The sequence below is a fragment of the Psammomys obesus genome, unplaced genomic scaffold (assembly GCF_907164565.1).
Source record: "Psammomys obesus unplaced genomic scaffold, mPsaObe1.curated_primary_1811, whole genome shotgun sequence".
Taxonomy (NCBI): domain Eukaryota; kingdom Metazoa; phylum Chordata; class Mammalia; order Rodentia; family Muridae; genus Psammomys; species Psammomys obesus.
In genome coordinates, this window is record NW_026587216.1 from 11,701,849 (window position 1) to 11,722,627 (window position 20,779).

Below are 20,779 nucleotides of genomic sequence, written 5' to 3' on the forward strand. Positions count from 1 at the left end.
AGGGAAGGGAAGGGAAGGGAAGGGAAGGGAAGGGAAGGGAAGGGAAGGGAAGGGAAGGGAAGGGAAGGGAAGGGAAGGGAAGGGAAGGGAAGGGAAGGAAGGGAAGGAAGGGAAAGGAAGGGAAAGGAAGGGAAAGGAAAGGAAAGAAGAGAAAAAAAAAGATTAATAGAGCTCATGTAAAACAGGTAAAGAGATTCAATTAATGGTCAAAAAAATACCCACAAAGTAAAGCCCAGGACCAAATGGCTTCATTGATGATATCAACAAAATGTTGAAAAAAAGGCTGGAGAGATGGCTCAGAAGCTAAGAGTGTATACCGCTCTTACCGAAGACACACATTCAATTCTGGGCATCCGTATTATTCAGAGAACTCAACAATTAAAAACAAAACAAAACATTTAAAACTGGTCAAAAAAAGGAGGAAATGAGCATATCCCTCAAATATAAAACTAATAAGTTAAAAGACATACACAATAAGCCCCATTCAACCACTGAAACAATTGCCAATACATTTCTAAAATGTTGCTCCACATTGCTTGTTATCAGGAAACTGTACATCAAGCCATAAGAAACACTTCAAGTCTATTAGGACAGCGGAAAAATGGCAACAGCTGAGGAGGATGTGGAGAAACTAGACCCCTCATACAATGCTGGTTGAAATATAATACTGTGCAGCCACTGTTAACAATCTGATACTTCATCAAAAAATTAAACTCAGATTACTATATGGCTGAGCAATGCCACTAGGTATATACCCAAGAGGATGTTAACGTGCTAAAAAAAAAAAAAAAAAAAAAAAAAAACATTAACTTATAAAACACAGGCTCCTAGCAGCTTTCTAAGACCAAGATATAAAAATAATCACTTGACAAATGAATAAGCAAAGTGGTTAAGTACATACAAAGTGAGGCACATTCATGATACTGTACAGATGAACCCTCAAAAGCTGTACTAGCTGTACTTTGAATGCCTAGGACCTAATGGTGTTTGTCCTGGCTCGCTTGACATCAATAAGTTATAACTCATCTATATAATCATGCTCAGCTCTAACTAGACCTATTTGGTTCATGCATGTCAGTTCAGGTATTTCACTGCATATTCCTTAAATCCTACTATTAGGAGCATGTACATTTAAAACTGCTATGTATGCTGATTGGCCAATATTTTTAGCATAAGATAACTCTTTTGTCAGGAATATAAAACATTAATATTGCAACTTTCTTAGAGAATGTTAGCAAGAAACTATAAAGAAAGTGGTTGGTGATACAATTTCTTGTTGCCATTTATGAACCACATCTATAAATCTTACCGTATCATCAAGACCATCTATGTGCAAAACTACTGTTTTGGCATGTTTGTTTGTAGTTCCCAGAAAAAACTGAGCTTTCCTTCGACGTGAATTCATTTCACTAAAACTATCACCGTCAGCCATATTGGAGGATTGAAGAATGTCATAGATTTCTGAGGCCAAAAGTTTTGTTTCTCCTGGGGTTGTAGTCCTTGAAAAGAAACACATAAATATAAAATCACTTTTACCGGTTCTATAATTTTACTTCTCAACTTTGGCAAATTTTGTTTCCTTCATCCTAATACCTTGGTCAATTAAAAAGAAACACCAATAAGTCTTAGAATAACGAATAATGGAAATTAGGGGTGTAGTTCAGACAGCAAAGTGCTTACCAAACGTGCATGAAGAAGCTCTAAGTTCAATTTCCAGCATCACATAAACAGGGTGCAGTGACACCCTCCTGTCATAACCACACTCAGGAGGTAGAGGCAGGAGGATCAGAAGTTCAAGATGCACCTTGGCTACACAAGTTTAAGAACAGCCTATAATACAAAGCTCTACTTTAAAGAATGAAAAGGAAAGTATAAGAATCATCAATAATGTACGGAAAGCATTTAGTCTGTACCATCTCCCCTCAACTTTTTACACAGTCCAGGATAACTTGGCGATCTGACTAAAAATGGTCCCTATGAGGTGTGATCTTATTGGAGAAAGTATGTCACTGGGGAGTGGGCTTTGAGGTACTTACTCAAGCTGTCCTCTGACCTCTACAGCCAGGCATACACCCATGCAAGATTGACAAAAAGAGAGAGACAGAGACAGAAAGACTAAATAAATGAATGGATGGAAGGATGGATGGATGTAGAGCTAGACCAATGAATTAAACAATGGGCTTGTTCTTCTGCTACAATCACAGCATCAAGAATAGCAGCTTTGGGGCCATCACAAACCCAAGGGCAGGGGATGTTCTTCCCAAGCAGCCCCTGGTAGGACCTGTCATTTCTGTTCAGTGCAGAACTGCTCTAAACAGCATTCTTTGCTTGCAGCTGCCCACTGCGATGGCTGTCAGGTCTATACTGTACTCAGAGACTCTGCCCAGATGCTTCCTTTCTTGTCGAACGTATACTGTCATCTGCAGACTTTCTCTGCCCAACCCTGTTCCACCGTTCTTTATGCCTAAGACATTAATCCACAACACACCTAACTTTATCTTAGATCATCTTCCCTGATGATCTTGTCTTCATTTTCTCTTAGTAACTTCATAGTGGTCACCCTACTTTATTGACTTATCTTTTCCGTTTACACACACATACTTGAGCCAACAAGGGTAAGAAATTACTTTACAGGTTAAACGTATGTTATTTAAACTACTCTTAATTTTTAAAGTTTAAATAAAAAATATATTTCAAACTTTCAACATTAGTTCGGGTTTAATGTTTTGTGTGTGTGGATGTTTTGCCTGTGTACTACATGCATGCAGTTCCCACAGAGACAGAAAGAGGGCTTCAGATCCTCTAAAAGTGGCATGTCAGACAGCTGTGAGTGACAGTGTGAGCAGAGGATGGCAAACCTGGGTCCTCAGAAGAGCAGCCAGGTGCTCTAACCCACTAAGCTGTCTCTTTTCAGAAGCAGTCTCTATATTCCAAGCTAACCTATAACACCTGGCAATCCTTCTGCCTCAGACTCTTGAGTACTGGAATTTCCGGCTCAAGTAATCACACTGTGCGCTCAACACCTTGTTTGTTTTCGAGATAGGGATCTCTGCGTAGCCCTGGAGTTCCCAGAACTCACTTACAGACCATGCTGGCCTCGAATTCAGAGATCCACCTGCCTCTCTGCCTCTAAAGTGCTGGGAGTAAAGGCACGTGCCACCAGCACCTGGTGTCAATACTAGTTTTAAATCTAATTTTCCACATCTTTTTTGTACTTCTTCCTTTCAACTTCAATAACTATGTCTGTTTAAGGAATACACAGGCCACTAGTTTGTAACTATAATATATATATATATATATATATATATATATATATAGCTATCTGTAGCTAATATATTAGACAGATGGTGTATATATATATAAATTTAACTTGATATATATATATGTATATATATATGTGTATGTATATATATATATATGTATGTGTGTGCTTATCACTTGATATGTATATATATCAAGTTCTAGGTTTCCATGAGCTTTCAATCAGATTCATGATAACCTTACCAAAAGAAAGATTGACTTTCCATGGCCCTGATGCCTGATGATGGGTCCTTTGAATAAAGCCAGGATGAAGTAACAGGACAGTGCAACCACACTATACATCATCTACTGTGATTAGCTATCAGGATGCTCTGCTGCCAAATCAACTCAGTACTTTATAAAGCTTCATTCAGCGTAGAACTTTTTTCTTTATATAGCTATCCATTGATGGAGTGCTTGACTAGCTTGCATAAAGCCCTGAGTTCCAGCCCCTGCACATAAAATCCAGGTATGGTAGCACACCTGCAATACCAGCACTCTAGAAGTAAAAGCAGAAAGATGAGTAGTTCAAGGTCATCACTGACTACAGAGCAAGGTGGAGGCCAGCCTGAGTTATGAGTCTCTATTAAAAATAAAATAAAATAAAAACACATACATTACATTTACACACATCCTTGAGCCAACAAGGGTAAGAAATTACTTTACAGGTTAAATGTTATCTAAACTTACTCTGAATTTTTAGATAAAGGCATATGAATGAGTCATTTCTTGATATCCTTTTTACCCAATAGAAATTTAAATCTTTAAATCATAAGTCACAAGTAGCAAAGAATTAAAAAACACAGTGGAAAGGAAATGTTTGACAGATACTAAAAGCCATGGATACTCAGCTGTCTTCAAATTTGAACAAAAACCTCTGTTGTCCCGTTTCTGATACATCAGCTGCAAATGTCCTAGGACTGTCTCTATAATAGAGGACAGTGAAACAAATGAACTTTGAAATATTTATTATTTATTATTCCAAAATGACAGGATGGATGTCAACATTTTAAATATAATATAAACATACTTACGAGGACTGTTAATGCCCATGTTTATCAATAAAAACAAAGTTAGCAGCCAGGCACAGTAGCATACACTTTTAATCCTAGCTCTCAGAAGGCAGGGGCAAGGAGATGTCTGAGTTCAAGGTCAACCTGGTCTATAGAGCTAGTTCTAGGACAGCTAGGACTTACACAGAAAACTAACATTCACTAACAAATATTTTTGGACATAAAACCTACAGAAGTCTATGTTTTGTTAGTTAAAATTTCTAAATAATATTTGAAACTTAAAAAAGAAAATCAAATGAGTCAGCAATCAGCTTACATAGACCTATCTTTCCTGTGCCTCAGAGGACACCGCCTGCCATACTTACTTCTGAATGACTTTTTGTAAGCTTAACATCATTCCCAGCTCTCCTTTCATCTTTTCTCTGTTGGCACGACAATCAGCCAAGTATCGCAGTGCCTGCAAGTAGAAACAACAGTCAACTCACACATCCAGACTGCTCAAAATGTAAGGTCAGCTATAACTTACTGCAAGCGGAAGAAGAAAGTATGCGTCTTTATTTTCAGCATCAACTGATTTTTAATTCTCCTTTAAATGCGATGTTCATATACCCTCAATGGGGCTGTGGAAACTGAATATGCCGTATGAACTCAACTTTCTGACCTTATCTGCAAGGTCAAAATTAGACTGTTCCATTTAGTTCTCATTTTATCTTGACAAAGGCCACAAGAGGCTATATTCCATTTAGTAATCTCAAAAAATAGTTTCAATAGCCATCATTTCTCTAGATGCTTTTTACATAGTAATTAAAATAAATTGCTGGGGACAAAGCATACAGTGAACTTTATAAAATGAAGTAACTCCAGTTTTGCTATATTACAACTTTCAACTGCATTTTAAATAGAAATAAAACAAAACAAAACAACAATCAAGCCAGGCATAGTGGCTTGCAGTCTCACCATGGAGGTAGGCTGAGACAGCAGGATTTGCTGTGAGTCAGAGGCAAGCCTTGACTACACAGTAAGTTTCAGTACAAACTGTGCTACAGGAGACCCTGTCTCTAAACATCAACATAAATAAAATAAATTAATTACAATTTGGTCACAGTTCTCTATGAGTTACAGTAACTTTTTCAGGTACTTTTTCTCTCACAATAAGCATTTCTACTCTTTCCCTTTGGGGTTGCTTGGCTATCTCCCTTTACATGTAAGTACTGCTGTCATCCACAGACTTCCTCATCATCATTCACCAGCCATTTCAAGCCTACTAATAGTTCATATTTCCATTGGGCCTTTTGCCTTTCAAGTAAAAAGTGCCAAGTCTTTATAAAAATGTGTCAGCCCCAGAGGCCCGCCTGCTACCACATGGCCCACCTGCAGATGCTACTATGATGTAAGTATGATGAGAGAAAAAGAAAGTGGACCGGTTTGAACACTATGAAGAGAGATGGAGACTTGAGAGTGGTGAGGAACAGCCTGATGTGAGTTACCTACACTATCACCAGAGGCCATCGTGAGGTCCTGGGTCTGCGCTACCACTGAGGGTTATGTCTGGATCAGTGGCCGGGTAGTAGCAGGTCTGTGTGGATATCCATAGCCCATGTTACCATCAAAGGCCTTGTAGATGTCCCTGGTCTGGGCTGCTGCCTGGGATCGTGTAGATGTCTAAGGGCTGCTGAGCAGAACTGGCCCCACCCCTTACTGGCTGTAGCACTTAGGAGAGCTGGCCTTGCACCTCTCCAGGGCAGCACATTACCAAGTAAAAATGTTTGGGCAAGGGCTAGAGAAATGGCTCAGAGGATAAGAACACTGGTTGTTCTTCCAAAGGTCCCGAGTTTAATTCCTAACAACCACATGGTGGCTCATGACCATCTACAGTGAGATCTGGTGCTCTCTACTGGTGCAGGCACACATGCAGGCAGAAGCTGTATTATAAATAAAAAAAACTAAAAAAAAAAAAAAAAAAAAAAAAAAAAGAGTAAAGGTGTGGTATGTGCCACCACCACGTGGTGGCACTGCCTAAAAAAAAATAGTATGGACACAGCTTCCATGGCGAGATATCTTGTTTTTCTTTTCTTTTTTGGGGAGGAAGTTGTGAGGGCACGTATGAAGGGACAGGGAGATGAGTGGGACTGGGGAGTATAATGTAAACTTCACAGGAGTCAATAAATGTGTTCAAAAAAAAAATATTAACCAGGCAGTGGTGGCACATGCCCTTAATCCCAGCGCTCGGGAGGCAGAGTCAGATGAATCTCTGGATTTGAAGCCAGCCTGGTCTACAGAGTGAATTCCAGGACAGCCAGGGTTACACAGAGAAACCCTGTCTCAAAAAAAAAAAAAAAAAAAAAAAAAATCCTGTCAGCTATAAAAACTGCAAACAATTGTTTTTCTTTCTGCAATTACTACAGCTATGACTTCTGTCTCACCTAAAGGTTTACCTGACATGCAAACTGCCTAGAGAAACTTATACTGTTTCAGATGTTGGTCAAGGGGCAGCAAATAGCTGTATCCTGAAGAGGAGAGGAGTGAGGTAGATCTTACAATACTGTAGGGCTTTCCCTTTGTAGAAATTGCCCCTTTCCTTCGCTGCACACAACTTAATGGGTTAGGTGGTTTGTGAGGTAGACATCAGAATGAAGGGGTCACAGCAATACTATCTGCAGAGCAGAGGAACATAATAACGACCCACCCAGAAGAGCCAGAATTCCTGAGAAAGGCCAGAGAGTCTATGTTTGAGTACTAATTTTTTACATGTGAAGCATAGTGAGGGGATAATACTACCAGAAAGTAAATAAAAATAAACAAGCTGGAGCTCAGGATGTGGTGGGAATCATCTGGTATGACATCTGCCAGAGGAAACAAGAGCTCACCACATGTGAGGCATTGGGTGAATGCTTGGATGTGTTTCACCTTGGCAATGGAGATATCACAGATTGCATACATTCTAACAATGCCCAAAGCAACCCCCCCAAAAAAATTAATCTGGCCCCAAGTTACATAAAAGCAACACTGAACAAAGTTTAACAGTATTTACAGGAGTATTGAAAAAAGTTTCAAAACCCAACGCATTAAAAGATTTTAATGCCTGGTGTAATGAAATCACCAGATTAGAAAAAAAAATACAGGTAAATATAACCTATAACTAGAATAGGGAAGTAAAAGTAATCAAAAAGCAAAATAGAGATTATGGATTAGAAAAACATCAAAAAGCTTTTGATAACACACTCAATGTTTGGAAATGAAAATGAAAAACACCAGAGGGAGAAAAATTGAAGCCATTAAGAAGGCAAGCAACTTCTATAGGACAAGCATATTTGAAATGAAAGCAGTTTAGAGATTACAGAATAAAGAGCAGTGTACTTTAAAGTGTAACAACAGAAACCAGGCAAATTAAAGCGCATAGAGGAAGAAAAGGGATTAAATAAAAGGGCATAAAGGATCAGTGAATATATGACAACATATGCTAATGTGTGTGGACCTAGAGAGTGGGGGAAGGGAGAAGACTTTCAGTAAAAATAAAGGTTTCCAAAAAAAATAATGGATGACAGTTTCCTAAATCTCATAAAAATTTAAACCCACAGACCCAAGAAATTCAAATCCCAAGTAAAGGAATAAAAATCAAAAACTCTATAATACACATATCAATCATTTCATGAAAAAACAGTAATATCATCATAGATGAAATCACAAAAGCCATTATCAGGGTGGCAAGATGGCTCAGCAAGTAAAAGGACTTGCCATGGAAGCCTGTTGGCCTGAAGTCAATCCCCAGAATGTATAGTAGGAAAAAACCCACTATGGAAAGCTGTCCTCTGACCTCCATAAGAGAGCCATCGCACAGACTCACAGACACACATACACACAGACACACACACAAGCACGAACGTACGTACATACAAGAAGTATAAAAAAATGTAAAAAAAAAAAAAAAGAGTATAGCACTTTTCTTATTAGAAATCATACACGCTGGCAGCCTGATATGGTGGCCCACTCCTGTAGTCCAGCACTGGGAGGCTAAGACAGACAGACTGCCCTGAGTTGCAGGCAAGCCTGATTTACATAGCAAATTCCAAGGCAGCCTGGACTAAAAGAGTGCAACCTTAGCTAAAAACAACAAAAAAAAAAAAGAAGAAGAAGAAAAGAGAGAACACATAAGCCAGGAGACAAATAGCAGCAATAATTTTTAAGTATAGGAAAACAAAAACAAACATGTACTGAAAATGTTAACAACAACAACAAAAAAAAAAGCACTCCTCAGGCAGGAAAGAAAAAAGAAAAGGATGCTGGTACTAATCCCAGTCTACATTTAGGAATAAAGAACACCAGAAATGGCAAAGAGGCAAAGATGAGAATAAATATAAAAGAGATTTGAAATTGAAAGTGGTGGCACATCCTTCAACTCTAGCTCTGAGAAAGGAGAACAGGGTGGATTAATAGTTGAAGGCAATGCCAAGCCTGGCACCACATGCCTTTAATCCCAGCACTCTGAAGGCAGATCTCTGTGAGTTCAAAATCAGGGCTAAATGAGACCCTGTCTCAAAACAAAACCAGAGTTAGAAACAAGCCTGAACTACAGGGCAACAACACTCCAATTCCTATACCTCCCTCCCCTCAAAACTCCTCCGAACTTTCAAGAGGCATATTTGAAACTGGGTGTGGTAGCACACGCCTGTAATCCAGCATTTAGAGGCAGAGGCAGGCAGGTCTCTTGTGAGTTCAAATGAGACTCTGGGATCATGGGTATGGCTTTTTAAAATACATTTTGAAGCTAAATGAGTACGCCAACTAGGTGCTGTGTATGAGGTTCTAGTTCAATCCTGAATATCACACATAGACTGAAAGAACACTGTTTAAAGCAATATGCACACATGTTTACAGACAGCAGAAACATACAGAAGTACAATATATGATGAAAATAAAGCAAAGATGGGAGAAATGGGAACATACTGTTATATGATTCTCACAATACATAAAGCATATGATTACGTTAAAAATGGACAAGTAAGTTAAAAACACATATTATTAAACTGGGAGTGACCACTGAACTGAAATAGTTTCAAAGTTATACTATGAAAGGGGAACTATTAAAATACACACCTGCTTGTCATCTTCATTAGAACTTCAACGCACTGGCCTCTAGTTTTTCATTAATTCCAGCCTTCTATTTTAGCTCCCTATTTTCAGGCTGGCACCTATAATCTCACCATTTAACCACTCTTGCCATGATCCTATTCTTAAGTGCCTTGCAGTCATTCTACCCAAAGTATCAATCCTAGACAAATCCAGCTAGCAGGCCTTATGGCAGGCCTCAAGTGGGAAGAAGAGCCATTTAGTAATCCAGCCATACGATCATATCAATCCAATACTACTGCACTAAGCACCTTCAACAATTGAGCAACTTTACCCTCCCCCACAATTAACAGCCTTTCCTAGTTTCTAGACTTAAGAAATCCTCTCAAAACATCTGACCTATTCTAGCCAGCTGTGAAGGTGCCATACCTATAATGCCAGACTAAGGAAGGTAAGACGGGACAGGTTTCATATAGTAGATTCTACTTCCAAAACAAAGCAAAACAAAACAAAACAATACTACTGAGGCTTGAATCTGGAATGTCCCCCAAAGGCCCGTGTTTTGAAGAGTTGATCCTGTTTGTAGCACTATTCTGAAGGCTGTGGATGGCCTGGCTAAATTAATTGGGAGGGGTGGCTTACCCAGCCTAGCCACCACTAAGCTGTTTCACATTCACTGTGATGTAGTCTACCACCATGACCTCATGAACCTAGCTGCTCCTGCCATGCCTTACCCACCATGAACTAAATCCCCCTGAAAATGTGAATCAAAAGAAAGCTTTCCTTTCTTATGTTGTTTCTGCCCCTTATTTGAGCAAACCGAGACTGGCCTTGAATTCCTGATCTTCCTTAGCACATCCTTTTACGTGCTAAGATTACCAACATAGGCCCCTATCTTTTAAACTTTTATAGAAATACAAAGCATGAAAAGCAAGGAAAGTGTGTAGTGACCCACCCATGCGAACCCATGTGACCATAAGCTTCAGTAAGTACCACTTGACAGTATCTCCTGTCCATAATCATAACTGACCATAAGAAAACATCTCATCTGTAAATATTTCACTATATCTCTATGTAATTAGTTTGTTTTCTTGTTTATTTGTTGTTTTGGGTTTTGAGAAATGGTCTCACTTGGTTTACCTGGCCAGCCTGGAACTCACTAGGTAGAATGGCCTTGAACTCACAGATCTACCTGCCTCTGCTGTCAAGAATGAGATTAAAGGTGTATTACACCATCCCCTGGAAGAAATTAGTTTTTAACTCCCTTAATAAAATTCTACAGATGTGACCGTAAGTAACAACCTTTTCTTCAAGTCTTAACACACTTTTACTGTCAAGCTAATGCCACACCAGCAGGGCATTTTTGTTTTGCTTTGACAGTCTCACTACACAACACTAACTGGCCTACAACTCATTATGTAGCCTCTGCCTTTAAGGTGCCAGGACTAAAGGTCTGTGCCACCACACATGACAACATTAACCATTATACATGAAAATATTTAAGTTTTTAATTCAATTTTTACATTATTTGTGTGCATGCCTCTGCACCAGAACAATGCCTGGATGGAACAAGACAACCTGCAGAAGTAGTTTCTCTCCTTCCAACATGTGGGTTCTAGACATCAATGCAGGCTTGGTGGCAAGCACTTTTACCCACCACTGAGCCATCTTATTGGCTAACAACTTCACATTTTTAAAATCGTGTTATTCTACATATGTGGGCATTCTGCTTATATGTATGCCTGTGTACTACAACCTAAGGTACTCTGTCAGAACATCTGAGCTCCTAACTGCTCAGTCATCTTACTAGCCTCCATAATGACTTTTTAATACCATGTTGTGCACTGCACATTCACTTTCATACACTTAAAAATTGCTTTAGGAAGAATGTTTAAATCAGGATGTAAGCTAGGTCCACAAGTAATATTTGACTGATACAGCCCTCAAAATTTATAAGATCACTACCATTATTTCACTCCCCTCCATAGCTCCCTTTCTTTTTATATTAATTACTATTGAAGGGACCACATTTTATGTCACTCAGAAATTCATTTAGGATCTGTGTGATGGTCTTGCTGCTCTTTACCATGTTTCTTTAGTCTCCATGTTTCCCATAACTCCTTCTGAATTGTTATCTTTGATCCTGTATTATCTCCCCTTTCCTTATCTGTCCTCCTTACCTTATAAGCATCATGTCCATCAAATAATGCATGGATAAACACATGCTACACACACTACACACATGGGGTTGGGGGTGGGGGAAATCAGAATAGTAAGGACCTGGGAGTAATAGTACACCTGCAGTCAAAAGATGACTTCAGCCCAGGAGCTGCAAGGACAGCCTGATCAACACAGCAACATATGTCAAAAATAAAAGAAAACAAACAACAGATCATCATGGGGATGGAGAGATGGCTCAGAGGTTAAGAACACTGGTTCTTCCAAAGTCCTGAGTTCAATTCCCAGCAACCATATGGTGGCACATAGTCATCTGTAATAAGCTCTGGTGCCCTCTTCTGGCATGCAGGCACACATGGAGGCTACATACTGTATAAATAATAGATAAATCTTTAAAACAACAGCAAAAACAATAGAACATCATGTTTACTGAAAACACCAAGCACCAGAACATTTTATGTATGTATTATACTTACCATTTACATTAAAGAACAAAATCAATATGTTGCTATTTGTGTTAAAGAACTACACATATGCTTTTCCATGCATCCATAGTTTATATGCCAAAATACAGAGTGCATAATCTAATGTCTTTTAACATGTTATCAAGCTCACTGAAAATTAAAACACCAAAAATGAAGTTATTAAAAGCAACTTACAAGCAAAGCTGAGTGAACAACAGGGGGATTGCGATGATCCATAAATAAAATAAGTCCAGGCAAGCATCCCTGGTCCTGGACGATGGCTCTTCTGTTTAATGGATCCGCTGCTAAATCCCGTAGCTGGTTAACTACTGACAGAGCATCAGGCTCTTCACTCATAGTAGAAGAGGATGAATTCATCGTTTACAACATACACATGAATAAAGTCCTCTTAAATTCTGCAAAAATAAAAATAAAAAAAATGTAAGGTTGACAAAAGTAGACAAAAGTTGCCAAGGTAAACAAGGATTTATTTATTTACTTACTGAGACAGGGTCTCACATAGTCCATTCTGGCCTCACTCATTATGTTGCTGATGTTGTCCTTGTATTTCTGATCTTCCTGCCTCTACTTCTCAAAAACTAGGATTAAAAGCATGCACCAACTATGCCCAGCTATGGTGTTTTTAATGTAACTGCATTATAATATCTTTAGAAAAAAAGCAGATGAATCCAAATCACACACACACAAAAATAAGAACTGGCAATTCCAGAGCTTGTGAAAAGTAAAATGAACATAAGCTGAAGGAAGAAACCAAATTATTTATACATAGAAAAAAGCATATATCATCATCAAAATTCCAATAAATCCCATTTAGAAATAGGTATTTTTGGTTTTATTTTTTAATTTTTATTTTTTATATGAATTACAATTTATTCACTTTATATCCCAACTATAGCCCTCTCCCTCATTCCCCCAATCCAACCCTCCCTCCCTCATCTCCTCCCATGCCCCTCTCCAAGTCCACTGATAGGGGAGGTCCTCCTTCCCTTCCATCTGACCCTAGCCTATCAGGTCTCATAAGGACTGGCTGCATTGTCTTCCTCTGTGGCCTGGTTAGGCTGCTCCCCACGTCAGGGAGAGGTGATCAAAGAGCCAGCCAGTGAGTTCATCTCAGAGACAGTCCCTGTTCCCCTTACTAGGGAACCCACATGGATGCTGAGCTGCCATGGGCTACATCTGTGCAGGGTAGAAATAGGTATTTTTAACACTAAGGTTCTAATAAACAAAGTCTTTATGTACAACTTTGTAACCTTCACTCTCCTTTCCAAACAGTAACACTGGAGAATTTCTTCCCTCCTAGAACATTTCTAGGCTTAAAACAAGTGCCTCAAGGAAAAGTAATGAGCTGACAGCTTGGGTTTTTCTTACTCATCTGTGGGGAGCGAGAGGGGAAAGGCATAGTAAACTGTACCTACAAAAGATAAAATCTCCTACAGAAAAGGAGAGCACCAAAAGAAGCCCTTGCCAAGCACTGTGGCACATTCTTCAAGGTTTCTTGAAGAATGAGGCAGGACCATCTCGAGAGAGGGCCACCTGGGTAACTAAGATCCTGTCTACAATGACAATTTTGTTCAGTGACCTGAGGATATAGCTAAATGGTAGAGCACTGCCCTGCACACCTTACTTAGTTCCTGGGTTCAATCCCAATGAAAGGAAGAAAGAAAAGGAAAGAGAAGACAAGAAGCCAAGAGAGAGTCTCTCCTGGGTGTCCAATCTGTGCCTCAACCAAGCATTCTGGGAGACCAAAGAGAAACTGAACTGAATATAAATCCACAAACCCATCTCCCATGTGTGCAATCTCCTAATGCCTAACAGAAAAGCAAGAGAAAGAAGGAACAGAATTTGAGGTGATACAGACAGTAAAACAATCACGGAGAAATTAAATATTTGTTCCAAGTCATCAGGGCACTAAATACAGAATTGGGGTGAAATGTTATTTGCTAGTATTTTCTGTTTCTCAAAAGTCTTTCTATGTTCCAAACCTTTTTAAATTCAGCATATCTTTTCTCCATAGGAGAAACCGGCATATCTGGGTTTGGTAAGTCACAGCTATAACTTCAATGTAACAAGCTACAATAAGGCAAGAGAATCATGAGTTCATGAGTTCAAGGCCTAGATTACATGGTACGTCTCTGCCTTAAAGAAACAGATCTTTTGAGAAACTTGGTGTACAGGACATATAAAAGCCAAAGAAACAGACATTAAGAAATACATTTTGTAAATGCAGAAATTTAAAATCAGTAACTTCAACTAATTATACTTTGTATTATAGTCCTTATTCTGAAGAACACACAGATGCTAATATGCATAAACGTATAGACCTATTCTTAAAAGTCCAGAAAGACTACTAAAGTTATTTTGTGGAAATATGCAACAAAGTAGAACTAGACAAGTAGAGATATGGAAAGATAAAGATCAGGGCAGTGGTACTTGTGGAGAAAGAGAAAAGTATTTCCTAGGCAGGAGCCTGGGATCATGGGCCTCTAGAGGCTGAGACAGAAAGCTCAGTGAGCCTGGCTTACAGCATGAGCCTCACTCACAGAAAGATGCTCCTAACACTAGTACTAGGTATGTGGGTCATCATTAGAACACTGGCCTGGGTTCTAGCCTCAGTACTGCAAAAGATACATCTCCCAAGTTCTTTATGCATTCAACTCAAGAAACCTCCCAGTCAACATCAGACCTAGGTTTGGCCACTTAGAAACTGTGCCTTTAAGGGACTGGAAAGATGGCTCAGCAGCTAAGGGTGCTTCCTGCTCTTAAAGAGGACCCGAGTTCCCAGCACCCACATCAGGGAGCACAAAACATTATGCAACCTCAGCTCCACAGCATCCAATGCCTTATCTGACCTATAAAGGCACCCACACACAGGTGGCATACACTCACAAACAGATATACATGCACATCAATAAACTCTTTTTCCAAAAAGCTATACTTTCAGGGAAATTCCTTACACTATGTCGAGTGTCCACATCTGTAAAGTTGACAATTCAAGCTACGAAACAGCACAATGAATCAATGAAATGACAACACATACAAAGAAGTTAGTCCATGCCTACTACATGGTACATGTTCAATAAAAGGCAGTTTTCAGTTACAGGATAAAAAGGAAAATGGTAAGATTATCTAATAAATAGTGCTAGAGTAACTACTTAGTAAGTTTAAAACCAGTAATGGTCTTTAACTCATACCATACTGAGAATAAAAAAATACATACAAAATACATTAACATTTTGTTTGGTTTTCTTTTTGTTTTTCAAGACAAGGTTTCTCTGTATAACCCTGGCTGTCCCGAAACTTGCTCTGTAGACCAGGCTGGCCTCAAACTCAAGAGATCTGCCTCTCTCTGCTTCCTGAGTGCTGGAATTAAAGGCATGCGCCACCTCCACTCAGCTAAAATACATTAATATTTTTCATCTCCAAGCAAATTCAAAGAACTCAAAGAAAAGATTTCTAGCAATATAGCATTTATCAAGGAATTACCTTAAAAATCAAAGTATTATGGCTACTTTTGCCATTCTAGAAGTCAGAATAAAAGAAAAGACTGGACTGAACACATGGATGAGACTACCAAGTTTAGGATTTTGTGGTCACTTAGGTGCCTCTATCAGCATCTGAATAACCCTGCTTAGAAACAGCAGCATACCCACAGTTTTTATACTGTCAATGGTACAAGTCTCAACAAACCTATAGGAAGAACCAAATACTAAGCTATGCATGGTAGACATGCCTGTAATCCCTGCACTTTAGAGATAAGAGACAGAATGGAGCAGTTCAGAGTCACCCTACCACACAGCAAGTTTCATGTCAGCCTTTGCTACATGAGTTCCTGTGTCAGAACCCAAAAACATGCACAAGATGGCTCAGTAGGTAGAAAGCACTTGCAGCCAAACCTGACTAAGTTCTATTTCTATAACTAAGTTCTATTTCTGGAACCCAAACAGTGGAACAAGAGAACCTACTCCCTAACTTGTCCTCTGAATTCAACAGTTGGCACCCTGTGGCATGTGTGCACCAATATATACATAAACATACATACAGTAAAATAAATGCATGTTAACTCACACACATACCCTTACATGCATGCATGCATGCATGCATGCACACATGCCACAACAAAAGCAGACACTACAAACAGTGGCTTTTTCACAGAACCCAGGCCTTGAGACTGTAGAATTCTGTTTTTATCTGTCATCCTTGGATAACTACTCAATGAAGATTCTCCCTTAAATGTTATACATAATCTTGCTGTTCCTCTGAGATGGCCTTCAGTCAAAATATCTTAAAACTTCCAATCTTCAAACTCTAGTGATACAGGCTCAAACTAGGGAATAATCGGGAATATCAGACAATGACAAAAACTCAAAAATGAAAACAAGCAGAGCTATGCTCAAGTGACACAGCAACCACAACTTTTAAACGAGGCAAGAAAAGCAGGCAGGGGCTCGGATGTGCCCTCCAAATTACAGGTTTTATGTAAAACTTCAGGGCAGAGATTCAATGCAAAAGTTCATTTTATTTTAATATCTTGAAGGTATTAGGTTACAGACACCTCTTTCTATCTATGTGGCCTGAATCTTTTTAAATGTTTCAGCAGACTAATGAGTTCACATAACCAATTTTTATTTTATCTTAGAGACAATGTCTCGCTGTACAGTCTCAAACTTGTAGGAATCCTCTTGCTAACGCTCTCCAAATGCTGAGATTATATGAGTACATGACCTTGCCTGTCAAAATAGATGATTTTATTGAGTTATGTTGGGGTTTAGGAAGATGGAGACAGGCCTGGGGATGAAAGTGTTCTTGCCCAGCATCTGCAAGGCCCTAGGTTCACTCTCCAGTGTCACATATACACACACTAAAAGGAAACAGGAGGCAGAGGGGTGGGGGCCAACATGGACACACATGCTTCTTTCCTCTGTTTCTGAGTGACAGGATAACAGGGCTTGCCGCTGCCTGGCTCAAAAGGTACAACACAGGGATGAAGAGATGGCTGAGTGGTTAAGAGCACTAGCTGCTCTTGCAGAGGACCCAAGTTCAGCTCTAAGCATGCAGGTTTAATAATTCACCACCAACTGTTACTCCAGTTTGAGGGTATCAGATACCCTCTTTTGGCTTCTACAGACACTTGCACTCATGTGCACATACCCACACACATGTGATTAAAAATGAAACTTTTTAAAATTAGAACTTGAAGCCCAATTTATGTACTGAAAATACTTTATAGTTTTGTGTTAATTATCAAGCTAACTTAAATTGTTTGATGGAAATATTTACCTTCACAGGCTGAAAAAATAGTTATAAGTGCTTGTTGTAGGATTCAGTCTACACTTTATTCTGAATTTAGCATACTAAAAAATAAACAGAGGAACGGGAGCAATGAGGAACAGAGGAACAGAGGAATGAGAGCAATATATAATGACACATATGTATGAAGGTGCCATCATGAAATCCACTACTTTGTATGCTAACGTAAAAAAGAATGTAATTCACTGTGTCACACAAAAAATTAATTTTAGCGCTGGAGAGATAGGTCAGTTGATACAGTCTCTGCTGTGCAAGCATGAAAGCTGAGTTTGCACTCCCAACACCAATAAAGATGCCGGATGCAGTGGTCCATGACTGTGGTCCTAGCTAGGAAGGTATACAGGTGGATCCCTGGAGGCTCACTGACAGACCCTGTCTCAAAAACTAAAGTGGAAACAGACGGAGGAAGACAACTGAGGTCAACCTTTGGCCTCCACATATGTGCATGGGTATGCACACGCACCCCAATCACACATGAACATACCCACTTACACACACACACACACACACACACACACACACACACACACACACGGCTGGGAAGACGATTCGGTGGGTAAAGTGCTGACTGAGCAAGCACAGGGACCTGAATTTGAATCCCAAGAACCAGTCTAAAACAAAAGAAAACAAACAACAACAAAACCAAGCACAGTGGCACACATCTGGCAATTCCAGTGCTGAGGTTACAGAGACAGGGAGAGCCCTGGAACTCACATCAGCCAGTTTTGCTCCTTTTGGTTCAGCCAAAGACTTTGCCTCAAAAAATAAGATGGTAAGAGATGGAAGAAGATACTCAAACTTGACCTCCAACCTCTACAGGGATACAGATACATACACACAGACACAAGTGCACACATGCCCAAACAAGCACACAGCACACATAAGGAGGGACAATAATTTTAAATAACTTGAAATGCTGATCTGAGCAAATCTACAGTAGCTAATGAACCACAATGAGGGTTAAAACAAACACCAAATCCTTCCCTTTTTATAATGAATACCACATTAGCGCAAACACAAATGTTTGTCCATTTGTTAGCTGGTTGTATTTCCATCAAAAGCACTGATGTCAAGAAGCATGGACCTGCACAGCCTCAGTCAAACTTCCTTGGATCTATCCAAAACATTAGGTCTTTTTGGAGGCAAGACCCAAGATCTACGTACATCAAATGGTTTCTGGTGAAAACAGGAGCCTGCAACTTTAGACCGACATATATAGGATTACCTCTGAACAAAGCACTGCAAGTGGAGCTAAAGAGGTGACTGGGTAGTTAAGAACGCTGGCTGCTCTTCCAGAAAACCAAAGTTAAATTCCCGGCACCCAGAAGGCAGCGTACAGCTCTAACTCCAGTTCCAAGAAACTTAATGCTCTCTTCCAGCACCAAGCATGCACACTGTGTGCAGACATATATGCAGGCAAAACACTCAATCACAGAAAATAAAAATAATTTAAAAAAAAAAAAGTTTAAGAAAACTGTGAAAACTAAAACTCTGTAAGACACTGTTTTTAATTCTTGAGAATTGGGATGTGTGAATCCAGCAGCTTGTTTCGGCTTTATTATCAAATAACCAAATGAGTAAACCGGAAAAGCTGGGAGCTGTAGCAACTCTACCCCTTCCTTCCAAAGAAACTAACTGGAGGGTCTTCATAACAAATGGAAAAAAGGGAGGGGGCTTACATAGGGAGACTAGACTGCAGCAAACTGTGTGAGTAAATGGAAGGTTCTTCTAATTTGACTTAACCAGCAGCAGTAAATTAACATTTCTTTTGTCTCAGTTTGCTCTTTTACTTCTAAAGCCTGACGTCTTACAAGACAATTTTGAAAGAGCAAATACTGATGTCTATTTTAACATTTGGGGATGTTAGGTTAAAACTGTCAAGCGGCAGTTGTTTTTTGTTTCTGTTTTTTCCTTTTCAAAAAATGAATAATCAGTCTTGCAAATAACAAAACTGTGAGAAAAAAAAAAAAAAACAACCTGTCTTTCTGTATCTGATTCTTACTAGAGCACAACTGCATAGAATATATGCCTTTACTTCTCCTTACTTATCTCTGGCTGAGCTATGTAGCCGAGACTGATCTGAAATTAACAGAGTTCTGCCTGCCAATAACAGCCTCCCTCTCAACACTGGGACTAAAGGCATTCACTATTACAATCCAGACTTATTTTCTCTCTACCTTGGTTCTATTTGGGCAAACACAAGCCTCCTCAAACGTCAATGAGCACTGCGATCACCTAAGGGATTTTGTTAAAAAGCAAGTTCAAGCTCGGTGGGTGCAATGGGGTCTGGGAATCTGCCAAGTCCGACCACCTTCCAGATGAGGACTATGCTGCTGTCATAGCACGGAGGCACTCTTAGCACGGAGTTGAAAGACACGTGAGACATTTGTTTGGGCACAAGTCGGAAAGGTTTTTCTCTTCTTGCGGCCAAGAATCACCACTTACTTCATAGAAGTATTTAGCTCTCACGTGCTAACAGCTAAGTCCTTAAGTGAGGCAGAAAAGCAACCATTACCACCACTGAGATCCGACCTGGCTTCTCCTTTCGATTAACACTAACTCTTCGCGAATTGAGTTACCTCCTCCAAGCCTCCGTTTCTTCACATAACAGTCTTGAGCGGTATCAGAGTGAAAGGAAATAAGAACGCAAGAGAGTAAAAATCCTGGCAATTATCAAGCAAGCACAGAACAAATGAACCAGTGTGGACTTCTACTGCAGGCGCTGGAGAGATAGTATCACCAAAGGAGCTGCTAACTGCACAAATTCCCCCCACCTGCGGACAGGGGTTTCCCTTGCGTGAAAGGCCTGCGCGCAGATGTACGGGATTTACAGGATGAGAGCCAAGACACAGAGCTAAAGCAAAAAGGCAGGCTGCACCCGCTACCCGTAAGGCGGGCGGGCTGGTCAAAGTCCACGGCGGGAAGCACAGCGAGCGTCCGGAGCCTGCCGAGACCACCCGCGGCATGCTGGCGGGAGGCGGGAGCGGCGGCGGCCCGCGGAGCGGCGGCCGACCCCCGGCCTGGCCCCCGTACCTTCCAGAGCTCCGGGCGTCCGGAGCCTGCCGCAGCATCAGAGCCGCACCCACGAAGGCGGACGACCGGCGGCGCGGCGACCCCGAGCCGCGGCCTGACTCCAAGAACCACAGACTCAGGCGCCGGCGGCGGACGATCCTTGGGCTTCTGTCACCTCTGCTGCTTTTATTGTCCCATTGGCTGAGGATGAGCCCAAGATAGCCAATCAGCGAATGGATAGTTACAAACCGACTCGGTAATTGGCGAACTAGACCGGACCTATGAGGTTGCAGAACACTGAATTGGACCCAAGGGCTCGCCGTCCACCAAATGCTAAACAAATTTGCGACCACTGCGGCTTCGCAACTACAATTCCCAGGATTCCCTCAGAAGGAAGTGCTTCTGTGTCCAAAAGTC

General features: G+C 40.3%; 1 protein-coding gene across 2 annotated transcripts in view; it reads right to left on the reverse strand.

Annotated features, from left to right (window-relative positions):
- The window catches only part of Armc1 (armadillo repeat containing 1), a 30,428-nt gene extending 9,901 nt beyond the window's left edge, over positions 1–20,527 (reverse strand). The window contains exons 1-4 of one of the 2 annotated variants that reach the window (XM_055603472.1): positions 20,384–20,527; positions 12,218–12,438; positions 4,679–4,770; positions 1,310–1,499 (exon numbers count right to left, since the gene is read on the reverse strand). In XM_055603472.1, coding sequence (XP_055459447.1) covers positions 1,310–1,499; positions 4,679–4,770; positions 12,218–12,400 — 465 coding nt within the window. In that variant the 5' untranslated portion in view covers positions 12,401–12,438; positions 20,384–20,527. Of the gene's footprint in view, positions 1–1,309; positions 1,500–4,678; positions 4,771–12,217; positions 12,439–12,525; positions 12,547–20,383 lie in introns of those variants that run through there. The other variant, XM_055603473.1, reaches the window with a different exon arrangement.
- Between the last annotated feature and the right edge of the window lie 252 nt (positions 20,528–20,779).